We start from the raw sequence: 13,561 nt of genomic DNA, 5'->3' as shown, positions 1-13,561 counted from the left end.
CCTATGTCTTCTCAGTGAGTCCAGGGAGCTCTCTGTTCTACATGTACCACTGCATGGTCAGACAGGAAGTTTTACCAAGGTCGACAGATGCTAACCTACTCATAGAAGACAAGTTACTGCTACTTCCTAGTTCGGCAAACAATTATTCTTTCGTGATATCAGTTTGGGGAACATCAAAACTGCAATAAAAAGTGCATTTTCCACAATAAAGACAACAGGAAGAGCATGATAATATTTCATAAATACAGATATTTTCTCTTGTCTTATAGCCTACATAGAATTGGGTAATAACAAGCATAGAAACAGTCACTTAGTACAAACGTCAGTTAGTCACTCTGACCTAACATTTAGTACACTCTTTCATATATAGATTTCTCTCTGCATATTTCTATTTTCCCTGCAGTGTGATTTTTGTAAGGTACCTGTTATTTCTACCGCTAAAAAATCACCGATCCATATGATTTGACCTCTTAGCAAAAACATTTTCAAGTGTCATCAGCTTTTATTTTCCAGAAATCCACCATTAATTGCACATCCTTCCTGTTTAAAAGCAATTTTTATGAGAAAAAAAAAAGTCTATATTTCTTTTCATCATATATCCCAAAATATATAAGCAATTCTCTTGCAGTATCACTGACTGGTCATTTTCTCTATCTCCTTTTTCTCTTCTTATATATGAAGAAGGGTGCCTTTAATATAATAACTAATGGTTTGCTCAAGATCCTGTTCATTTTTGCTGAGTGCTAGGAGAAAAAAGTCAAAGTGCGTTGGGATTGTCATTTGCACAATTTAATTTCTTAGTCTAACTACTCAGCAGCTTCTTAAACCAATTAAAGCAAATAATTCTGGAATGGACATAGTCTGCACGATGAAGTAGTCTTTCCTAAGCCATAGTACTATATTTCAATAGTTTATTGAGCTACAGCATCCCACTCTAGTATGAAGGGCAATTCAGAGTCACTGATGGAAAAGGAAAAAGCATTTTTTTCCCATTTTTTCTAACATCCTAAAATATATATATATTTTTTTTCCCACAGAACTAGTAGAAAAATGTATGGTCTTACCCCGCAGCCTAGTCCATTTCCTGTCTCACATACAATTTTCCTCACTCCTGGTTCAGGCAGTAAACCCGCTCCACAGCCGGGAGTTGGACACAGCACACCGCCCATCTGCAGAACGCACTCCTCTGCACCATAGCGCTGGTAGCGGTTGTACTGCAACACAACAGACAGGTGTTAAACTTCTGACAGCACGCAAAAAAAACCCCAAACCCACAAACTTGGACCTTGAATCTATCCCATATAATAGAATCAGCTGTCATAATATCACACACCCTAAGTTCAGCAATTTGTCAAATGTCTCAAACTTTGCAATTCGCTAAATAGGGCGTCATTCCACTCCAGCTCACATCATATGCATCATTTTTTAATTCATAGTTATCCTTTAAGCCACCATAAAATTGTGTGATACTAAAATTAAGAAAATAGTAGATTTTTCCTGTGAATAATGTCAAAAGCTCTTATACTGATTTACAGAAATTAATGTAAAAATCATAAATAGAGTTCAGCAACAGATATGCATAAATGCTGTATACACATTGAAAAGAAAACCACAAAAACACACAATATAATGTCTTTGAGCTAAAGAGTTGTAAAAATAGGTCAGACAACTTCTATTTCAAAATAAATTTGATTAAACTTATTGGTAAAGTGATCATCTTGACATCCATTTATTTTAATGTAAGTTGTGTGGTTTTTTTTTGTTTTTTTTTTTTTTTTTTTTTTTTTTCAGGGTCTACCAGGAAACCTTCTTAGATTTGCAGTTTTCATCTAGTCCTATATTGATAGCCTAAAAAGCCATGGAAATGTCTCAATTTTAATGATGGAGATACTGACATACAGGAGTATTGAATAACATGCCAGCATATCCTCAGTGACAAAAACGCCCGCTCTAAAATGACTGATGGCATTGCAATAACTTTCCCTGTTCTAACTTACCCTGCTTTCAAACTGAAATAAGCTGAACTGGTACAAATCATGCTGCATACATGTAAATCACATCCACTGTAGGGCTCTGCACTGGTGCAGTTCCACACTAGTGGCTATATAACCACTGCTAAGCAGGCTTCAGATTCTACTATAAATCTGGCCTAGTGTAGGGTGAAATAAATAAAAGCATTTGGTTCAAACAGCCCCAAGAAAACAGGAAAATCAAAAAGGGCAAAGAAGAAGGGAGCAGCATGAATTTTGTCTGAGAGCGGAATGAATTTATGGTGCTAAAGGAACAAAACAAACTATGTTACAGCACACACAGCAGCATTCAGTACTTCATATACTTTTAACTTGCAGTTGCTCATGAAAATCATGAAAATCCACTTGTTACCTTTTTTTAGGATAACATATAAAAAAACCTTCTCCATCCTGCACCCCTCTCCAAAGAAATCCCCAAAGAAAATTGAAGTAATAGAATCAAATAGCAATAGAACCAATAGTAACAGAACCAAAACCACATACACAAAACATATAAAAAAGGATTTTAAATTATGAGACAAGGACTCCACGGCATATTTTACGTGTGCATTTAAGAAGATTCTTCTGCAAATGTTGAAAATATATCTTGTTACACCATTTTAAACAATAGTCTATGACTTAAAACCCTACAGTACATAGATGTGGAAGTGCTGCATCCCAGAAAAAAAAAAATGTTTATCAAACTGAAAGTATTCATGTCTGTCTTTTAAAAACAAAACCAAAAACAACTCCAAACAAACTTCCTCTCAAAAGAAAAGCAAAATCCAAGGGGAGAGAAAGCCTTCAAAACATCATTCAGTATATGAATGTCTGTCAGAAACTGTGAATTAAAGATCTCAAAACATGCAGATACCAGTATTTTGAGAAGTGTATGAGACATCTCTGCAAAGTCTCCTTGAACGTGAGGGCTCAACAGGTCAGCTGGTAGTCTTTTATATTATTAATATGTTCAAACCTGGAGTAATGGAATAAATATTTACTGTTGGAGTCTATCAATTTTCAGCAACGTTTGGGATCCTTGCTCTAAGTATATGCTGAGTGCTCCAAGACATGTCACTGGCCTTGAAGAGAAATATAGAATCACAGAATGGTTTGGGTTGGAAGGGACCTTACACACCATCCAGTTCTAAGCGCCTTGCCATGGGCAGGGACATCTCCCATTACATCAGTTTGCTAAAAGCCCCATCCAGCCTGGCCTTGAACACTTCCAGGGATGGGGCATCCACAGCTGCTCTAGGCAGCCTGTTTGAGTGCCTCACCATCTCCTAAGTAAAGAATTTCATCCTTATATCTAATGTAAATCTACACTCTTTTCGTCTAAAGCCATTACTTCTTGTCTTGTCACTACACTCCCTAATAGAGTCCCTCTCCAGCTTTCCTGTAGGCCCCCTTTAGGTATTGTAAGGGCACAATAAGGTTTCTCCTCTTCTCCATGCTGAAGATATGGTTGGCACTGAAAGTATCCACTGAAAGCATTTGTTGACTTAATTCTTCTTCAGGGCACAGGCAGGACCTGAAGGTGAGGATGGCAATCATTCTGTTAAGAAGCAGCCTTCCATTGTGCTGGATGTTTGCAAGCACTTTCTCCTTAAGGAGGCAAATGCCAGTGACACTCTGGCTGTGATTCTGTCAGCATTCCCATTACAAATTATCAGCTGAAAAAAAAGAATATGCTTTCTAGTCTCTAATCTAAAATAGAGGACATGGATAGATTCCTTTGGACACCTTTCCTTTTCTTTTGATACACAAAAAATGGATGATAGGTAAGAATCAATCTCAATTTTTTTTCTCAAGTTTTAGGAAGGAAATGGCCCTTACTGGCAACATGGACAAAGCAGTTGAATTCTGCCCGAAAATTGTGATGTTTTACTGGTTCAGCTCAGGGCTAATCTCAACTAATTCCAGCACTATCAACAGTGATATTTACAATATAATTGTCAAACAAATGGATCAATTTGAAGAAATGAAAAATAATTTAAGTGAATTTGCACATCCTGATATCTAGTTACCAGCTGATTTCCAACCTTCAAAGCCCAAATATGTTCATAAGATGTCATTTTCCTTTTTCCTTGTACATGTACAATACCTCAGTTAAAATTCAGCAGTCAACTGGAACAGGTAATAGCAAAATGTATACACATTTTGTCATACATAACTTGGTGATTTATACACTGTATTCTGTAATCTGAAACTAAATGCTCTTTACATTAATGTGCATTTATAAACGGTTTGTAAATGACCAAAACACTTACTTATGAATTATTAATTAACTACTTTCATATAGTGTCAGATTATACCTATTAGAGGCATTTTCATATAACACAGCTATACATATCACATGGTACTGATGCAATCAACATGCTTAAAACAAGTCAATCTGCAAAAGCACTTAAACGTCTTTGGAGTCCATGATGTACTCTCAATCATGTCTGGATAAGATGCTTAAGGATAATCTACCACCACTGGTTTACTTTGCATCTTACTCTTAACCAGAGATTGAAAGTAGGATTCACTTAATTTAGTTTCAGTTTCTGCAGTGATGATGCCTATGGTTGCACAGGTTGTTTAGACTCATTTAACAGAGACAAAAATAGGATGCAGTTCATCTTTTCTCTTTTGGATGCATGCCACAGTATTAGAACTGATCCCTAGAGTGCATTGTTGTATTAACTCTAAAGAGAGCTCAGACTGTTTTCTAGATGTTGATGCCTGATGTTAGGTGACCACCACAACAGGTACTTCAGTACCAATAATTCTGATCCTAAGCCACTGGGCCAAACTATTTTTAAAATCAAAGATAAGGTACGTAAGTAGGTTAGACTGCGAATCACTTCACATAATTTTCTCTTTTCAAAAATTAAACATCTAACCTAAACAACTCACATAGGCTCCAAATACATTGATTGTGAAGAGACAGTTATCCCAAGAATGGAATTTATCCTGACTTAAATGTAAAATCTAAGGTAAGTGGGTTGAATTACCTGTGGAAATGCTATAGTTGAAGCTGAGACAGCTAACTTACGCTAGATATATTATACTTAAAGAGCTGTCATTGGAAGATTAACCTAACTCTTCTGTACATTCCAAATGTTTCACATTACATGTTACTCAATTGTTAGCAATGTGCCCCCTAGTTAGAGATGCACTCATCAGGTGTAAAAGGGTTTTACATATTACAAGTAGGAAAAATATCCCTAATTACTTTTAGGAAAAAAACTCTTAAAAATGTAATATATGGGAAATTTGACTGAACTGGCATTTGTGATACCCAATTTCAATTCCTGGCAGCCACACAGCCTTCCTGTGGTTTTCACATAAGTCACTTAATCTATGCTTCTCATCAGTTCCCCATTTGTAAAGAGGGAAAATGATACTTGCTGATTTCACTGTAGTGTTGAGAGGTAAAAGCCATTAATAGTCATGAGGACATCAAATACTATGGTAATGAGAGGCATAGAATTACACAGAAATCACCAGCCATCTACTGCTGCTAGAAATCAGCTTTTGAGCAAAGCATGCAAGACATTTATATGCTACTGTAATAAAGGTCTCAGAAATACAGGTAGGTAAATAGTTGCCGGATTCAATATAGAACCATATATTTCAATACTTATTTGGAAAAAAAAATATTTAAAAATATGATTTACTCCAAATTGCTAGTGCTAAGACAGCTAGATGTATACAAACAAGATAGTCTTAAAACTTTTTTTTTTTTTTTTTTCCCCTATGTTAACAGCATCTTGTCATGAACTTTCCCCTCAGTTTGTGGACTGACCCAGTTAACCCAAATCTATACTTTTAATGTAATAAAATGTTGAGTAGAAAAAAATCCCCTTCTCCACTTTTGGTATTTCAACCACATCATGAAGTTCTTTCATGCAAGCTTTGCTCATAAAGAGTTGTCAAAGCCTTTAGAAATGATTTTTATAAATGATTATAAATTATAGTATGACACAGACATGGAAGCTGAATAGCTGTAACCATTTACTCCCTGCTCCCCCCTTTCCAGATTGGGATGGCATCCCTTGAGTGTTAGAATAGTACCAGGTTTTCAAACTGGAAATTCAATCATTTGATGTTGTAAATCAGGGGTAATATAATTGAAATCACTGGGCTGACAAAGGAATGAGACAGGTTTAACTATAGATTGCTGTATTTTAAGCTTCATTGAGATGCAGATATTAAGACAAACCTGAAATGCACCTGGATGAATAAAGCCCTTGTGAAATACACTTTGTGAACACAATGCTTCCTTGCCATATTATTTAATTTGCAAATTATGCTTTAATGTGATGTGATATTTTAATTTTGTGTTTATACTTTGGGCACAGATTTTCTTTTTCTTTTTCTTTTCTTTTTTTTTTTTTTTTTTTCCAAATCTAAAAGCATCTGCTCAGTAGTAGCCTCACAGGGAATTCTGGACAAAAGTTAAACAGGTAAAGCCAAAATTTCTAATCTCTAATCTCTAAACAGTAATTTGATTACTTGTTTCTTTTAACTGTGTGTAACGGTCTCAGAGGAAAGAAAATCTACTTTCTGGAGTCAGATTGTTTTTACTGCTTATATAAATCAAATAACCATCTGTGTGTTTCAAAATTAGATTGTGGAGGCTATTAGTCCATAATGTAGACTAAGCACTTTATTTATATGTATTATACATATACAAAAATAAAATTAAATTAGTTACATAATGTAATTAGGCAACTTAATGTACAAAACCCTTAGCATACATTGGACTTATAAAAGTACAAAAAAAAAAAAAAAAAAAAAAGCATCATGTTGATGACTTAAAATACAGTTAAAAAGAGATGGACTGATGTGGTTGTACAACCATTACATGGTTCATTGGACCACTCTTAGTTTATTTTTCTTGAGTTTCTGGGTTCCATTTCTGGCCAGGGAGGGGATGTGAAGAACAAGTTCAGAGCATCAGCTCCTTGTTCCCTCAGAAGCACTGAGCACCACAGAGAAGTCCAGAAAGTGAACCATCTTCCACAGGGCTGGAATTTGCCTGACTTTGGACAGTGATAGAAAGGTGGGTAAAGCAGTCTGAAGAAAACACCTCAGATAAAAAAAAAAACATGACTGGACCAATGCAACACAATTTATGGACAAAATGAAACTAGAACAGAGAGGAGGAAAGAAACGAAAGACTGCAGTTTTCAGAATGATATGGAAGGTGAGAAGTATGAAGAATAAAATACCGAGAAGAGAGGACACTGGAGAAGGCTGTATAGGTAATAAGACTGAATATATGAGAGGCAATATGATGCAGTGAGGAAAGTTAACTAAGCACAGCATATGGTTTGACACCATATTAAAAATCGATTGTAAATTTATTATCTTCCAGCAGGTATTCGTGGGATCAGTCTGAATAAACTGAATGTTGGAGATTAACATTCACTTTCTTCTGACCCTTGTGGAGCTTGAATCCACATTCCTTTGTCCCCTACAGATGACAACCATCAAGTCTTGTAACAGATAATGTTGTAAATAGTGCAACTGAGATTCACTGAAGTAGACACTGGCTCCAAAGAATTCCACTTCTCAGGCCACAAGAGTAAACATATGCACAGTCCATGAAAGTAGATCAAGGTCACCCAAGGGGTATATGAAGCCTCACAGAATACTTCCAACTGTAGGGGTTGGAAGGGACCTTGAAAGATCATCAGGTCCAACCCCCAACCCGTGTCGCAAGAATGGGAATCTTGCATGATACCACTACACCAGTCTCACCTGCTACGTCCATCTGAGACACTGAATATTGGGACTCAGATCTTCTCTCTGAATTTAATAAAAGCTGTGTGGAAAATTCAACTTTTTTATTTTTTTTTATTTTTATTTTTAGAAACACATTTTTAATTAATAGGTTCTATAGATAAGAAAACAACAGAAATTTGGACAAAACGACTTTTTGTCTGTTTTTGACAGGAGAAGCATATCATTTAAATTAGTTTTGGTCACATATACTTTCTCCCTTATTCCTCCTCCATTTTTTTATTTCAGCTATTTGACCAAAAATAAATTACTCTCACTTCTCTATTGCACAGACAACACGAAGAAAAGGGATAAGAAAGTAGAGATGTCCTGTCTATGACAAGAACTCAAAGAGAACGAAGTCCTGGTAACTCAGAAAAGGCAAAGCTGAGGAACTCACATGGATTTTAGTTACCTCTGAAGTTAGAAAAGAAGAGGGCTAGAAGACATGAAAAGCAGATATAGCATGTAAAGAGAAGGGAGTCAAATCACTGGTCATATGAAATTGCAAGACTGCAATGTATTGTTGTGTAGTTCCAGCCATATAAAAAGAAGGTGTAAAGAATGTAAAGAACATCAGAAGCTAAATGCAGTACTTCAGTTTTAGGGAGTGATAGGATAGTGATGACAAGACCAAAAAGTGAGCCAATTAGGACAGACAGACATTGAACAGAAAATTTGAAGAAATGGAGAGATGCATCATTCGCATTGAGATGGTAGCTGAAGTTAAGTGGGAAAGCACTGAGCTGTAGGAAAGTCTTCTCACACAGACTTAAGAATAATTACAAAACAGCTTTGCTTTAGTAATTATGAACTGGAGAAATTATTCAGTGATTTTTTTTTTTTTAACTGTATGTGAATTACTGAGAGGTGTCTGATACTTTCACACATAGCTTCCAAAAATTCTTCACCCACAACTATTTCAGAAACATTTTGTTGACCACATTTGGCATTTTCCAGCATTAAACTCAGCTGATAAATTAGAACTCTCACGTGATGTTACTTTTTCTTGAATGGGTAGATATCACATCAACTAATTCAAGAATGACTTTACACTAATAATCTGTAACACATATTTAAAAAAAGATCCTCCAGCGAATATTGCATGCAAAAAAATCATTAGAACCTTCTCCTAGCCACACACACATATTGCAAATTCGTTACAAAACCCAAATTAACGTTACGCAATTTTGTCCACATTGCATTCTTTTAGTACTAGATTCTCATATCTCCTAAGGTCACAGCAAAAGCTAGTACAATCCCTCACCACGTTTGATAAACATGGGAATGTGCATCTACAGATTTTCAAAACAGTCTATTCCTTTGCCTAAGTTTCGCCCAACTTACAAGGAAATGTGAAAAAAAAAAAAAAAGAAAAAAAAAAAAAGAAAAAAAAAAGAAGAGAGAGAGAGAGAGGGGGAAAAAAATTGTCTCCATGCCAGCTTGCTCTGATTCCAGGGATATAAACACCCACAACATTTCTGAAGAAAAAGTGAGCAGTGCTATGAGCTGCTGTAACAGCTGATAGGAGAGATCTGTTAAAATTGATCATTCCCCTGTCAAAATATCAAGAAACTGGCCAATACATTCTGCAAAGTTGTCAGAGCAGATGATATAGCAGAGAAGCATAGCTATACATTACTTTGCAGCTTCTTTTCTTGCCACTAGCATGTCATCTGCTTCATCTGTTCTGTGACCTGTTGGGGGCACTCAGGTATAGCAGCACACTGCTTTTGCAATTGTTTTCCCTTCCAGCTTTCAGATGTAGCTCCAATTTTATTCATGAATCACAATATTCCATTTAAACAATTAAACAAGGGTGGTTTTTTTTATCACTTTGGGGAGAAGAGGGAAGTTTCTCAGAGAGTCATTACAAGACTCCGTAAGAGTTCACTTGCTATGTGGGTATACTATAGTGCTAAGGTCTGAACTAAAGTGTTCTCTCTGCTGTCTCTGGAACTGGCTTGTTGAATTACCTGCCTTACACTGCATTTGGACAGAGCCCATATTTACGGCATCTTTAACATATTTTTGTTAGCAGCTTGTACGATCACGACTCATAGAATCATTTGTGTTTACTTGCAGCAGCAGCAAGCCTGACATGGCAAATGGCTACTGCAGAAGACTGTAACTTTCTTATATTGTGCTTTTTTTCAATAGTTCCCCAGTTAATAAATCTTTCATCCCAATCCTTAATGTATCTCAAGGTACCTATGAAGTGAAGCGGTTAGACAGCAGGTTGGACTGCATCCATTATGCTAGGGGGAAATTATGGATTAGGAATAGTGAGACTGAATTGCAAGAAAAAGCGTAACAGAGCTAAGGCCAGTTAGAAGGCTTCAGGTTTTCCCCTTCCTGAGGCTGCATGGCCAGGAAAGTCTCTTTGCCTTATGCAGACTTTCGTGCACTGGTATTGTCTGTTAAAAGGTGTTACAAAACACACCAGTCAAAGCTGCTGTCTGAACATTTACTGCATCTTTTCCACTCATATAATACTGTAGGAAACTAGAAACTGGGAAAAGAATAAAGATCCAAGACATGAAGAAGCCCTTTCATTTTCACCAGCTCCAGAAGTAGCTTACCTTTGGAGACTTTTCTAGGTCATACTCTTTGGCACCTTTTCAAAGTACCAAGTATCAAGTGGGGTAGCAATCTGTTGCTAAACGTATTTGTGTTGCATTTTAAAGCAATTACTTTGGAAGCCAATTTTATGCGGTCAATTAGGTATCCAAAATGTGTATCATGTACCAGTGGGTCTTGTACTCTTCTATTTCATCACATAGAGTATGATTACCTCTTTCCGTAAAGTCTAAACATAATTCCCTCTTTAAAAACTATATTGATGCCACCAATTAAACCTTAAAAGATAGACTTTCTAGCAATAATGAATGTCCTGTACTGCACATACCTGAGGAAATAGGAGACATGGGAAATTTACATGTCCTTGAGACTACTGAGATTTTAGACTATTTGGACAACAGTTTTATTATCATGGAACTTTTAGCAAATATTAGATTAATCAACAACTCTTCACATTTCAAGTTAAATATAAATCCTTTTTTTCTCAGTTTTCCTTCAGTGCTTACATTTAGATAAAGAAACAGTTTATTTGGATAGACAGATAGGTAGGCAGATAGGTTTGATTGTATAAGCTTCTCAGCACCTTTATCTCTTCATGACATCAATAAAAATTATATATGCTCGATATTTACAAGAAACAAATATGCAGTAAAGACATGGTGGAGATCACTCCTTTGTATTAGAAACAGTTGATTGACTTTAATTTGACTGAAATTTTGTTGGTAAAAGTAAGAGAGTTGAAGAAGCAGACTTCTCTAAGACTGCTTTAACTGGAACTGCTTTAACTGGAACCTATGAGGACCTACACTGACTATGTCCATTTCAGACTAAAAGGTTCCTTCATTCTATTGGACAGATATTTAGCTGACAGAAACTGGCTGCCTTTTGCTGTAAAAGTGATTTTTTAGTTCTGTTTTAGGGGCATGTGGTAGTTCTTTCTGAGTCACATTCATAGGTTTGAGTTTATTTGTTTATATGATGATCACTTATTACCTTGTGATAGAACAGAGGGAATTTGAAATTTAAAGGGTTTAGACATTGAGGAATAGTGGTGCTGGTGCTGTAGAATGGCAGAAAGAAAAGATGCTGGGAATTTTTTGTTTTTCACTACTGAAAGGTATAATAGGATTTAATGTTTGTAAGTGATTTGTAAACAAATAATGGATGTTTTTCTCAGCAATATACTCCAGTTTAAACAAGAATTAATACAAGAAAGTCATGTAATGTGGATTCTAAAGGAGATCAGAAAAGATTATCACAATAGTCCATTCTGCTTTTATAATCTGGACTTAAATACACAAGCATTTTAAAAATAAATCAAGTTTGGACATGTAGCAGTAATGTGGCCCTATTATTTCTTGACTGTTGGTTGGATTTGAAGAAAATATATGTAGACTAATAATGCTGAAATTTTAATTAGTCTGAATAAAACAGGGTCATAATTAATTATGATTTTTCTTCTCACTAGAATGAATGATAACAGAAAAAGACATTAAATTTTTTTTGAAAAGCAAATGCATAACTAAACACATATGAGAAATAATTAGATAGTCATACAAATAAGGACTTTACCCAAAATTCATTAAGATGTATTTTATTATTATTTTTTACCTTGTTTTTGCACCAACTTCTCCCTAACTGTCAAACTGCATGTTAATTTCAAACAAGGGCTACTGTGGTCATCTCTCATGGCAACAAAACTTTTGTGGGGAGAGAATATAATTGCAAAATCGTTTCATGCTTTTGTCTGCTCACGGAATAATTCAAGTGGCATGGTAATGCTCACTAGTTGCATGGTAATGCTCACTAGTTGCAAAGACATTTATTAAGACTGTAATGATAATCATTGTTTCCGAATAACCTGTTAGTGTAGTTAGTTTCAGAGAAAGACAAATTTTTATAGGTCAGATCCATTTTGTAGAACAACTTTCCATCTGCATAGTTTTATGCTCCTAATGCATAGTGGCAAACATTTCTCATCTGTTTAGGTGTAGGCACTACAAAGAGGAGTAATTTCACAACAAAAGTCAGTAAAAATGCAAAAAATATTCAGAATGGCAAAAATATAGTACTTCATAGCAAGGCTTTATTCATCAAACTCCTCCACTTTGTTAAAGACTTCTCTTATTATTGGACAGAAATTAACTCCCTTTTCCTTTAAAGTTCCTTGTGGTTTACATCATCTCACCTTTGAAGATCACATAAATGACTGTATAATTTAATACTTTCTTAATGTAAAGATGTAGGTGAGTGGAATAAAGAAAGAAAGCATTCAGATTACAAAGGCAATCTTAAGTCTGACATTTCCTAATGTCTGAATTCTTGATGGGCACTCAGCTGTTTTAGCCTTCATTTTTATGTCTACCACTTCCTTTTCTAAAAAGGAAACAGGAAAAAACAAACAAAAAAACAAACAAGCAAAAAAAAAACAAAAGACAAAAAACCAACACAAGATAAACTTCATCAATTAAATTCTGTTGCTCTGCCAGTGGTTATTATCAAAGCTGGGATCTACAAGTCCATTCTTGGACCTCTACCAGCAGAGCTAACTAATTTTGCCTGGTTCAGCCCTCTCACTCCTACTGTCTCTTGGTTTATCTGTTTCTAATTCATCTTCAAATCTCTGCTTTGCTCCCTCTCCTCCTAGCCCATTTATGTTCACCCCCTTGGGCAGGCCATTAAACACAGATCTTCTTTTATTTACCAGTCCCTTCCAGCAAGTTTCTTTACCTTGTCCTTACAGTTCTTGGTCCCAGCTTCTTGTCAGACTCTTATCCCTACCACTCTGGTTTCTACTTCTACCATATTTGACCAGCCAGTCCAGTCTCCAGGGTTCCAAGCTTCATCTTCCTCTGCCCTCCATTTGTCAGCTGGTTCTCACCAGTCTTGCAGTCCCATCAATCCCAGTCTTAATTTATTTTATTTCTCCTTCCTGAATCCTCAGTCTCATCAGATTCCTGCTTCCAGTCTTTCCTCTGGCCTACCTGGTTTTCTGTCTTTTTTTTCCATTTCTGTCAGACAAATCCTCCCACATTCCCCTGCATGCTGCTTTCTTGTTGAGACGCTGAGCTCCTGAGGACTTATGCATTTGATTTTTTTTAACAACTGAAGTGGGAGACTGGTGGAGGAAAACTGGAAATCTAGAAAATGTACCAGCAGTCCTACATGTAAGAAAAATATGCCTGAAGGATAGT

The 13,561-nt window shown here is 35.9% G+C and overlaps 1 protein-coding gene across 1 annotated transcript in view; it reads right to left on the bottom strand.

Moving 5' to 3' along the window:
• Positions 1-13,561, bottom strand: part of PRKN (parkin RBR E3 ubiquitin protein ligase) — a 639,177-nt gene that overhangs the window by 112,455 nt on the left and 513,161 nt on the right. The window contains exon 10 of the mRNA XM_032183870.1: positions 1,065-1,214. Coding sequence (XP_032039761.1) covers positions 1,065-1,214 — 150 coding nt within the window. The remainder of the gene's footprint in view (positions 1-1,064; positions 1,215-13,561) is intronic.

This window comes from Aythya fuligula, chromosome 3 (assembly GCF_009819795.1).
Source record: "Aythya fuligula isolate bAytFul2 chromosome 3, bAytFul2.pri, whole genome shotgun sequence".
NCBI lineage: Eukaryota > Metazoa > Chordata > Aves > Anseriformes > Anatidae > Aythya > Aythya fuligula.
Note: the sequence above shows the minus strand (reverse complement) of the source record. Positions and strands in the feature narration are given on the sequence as shown.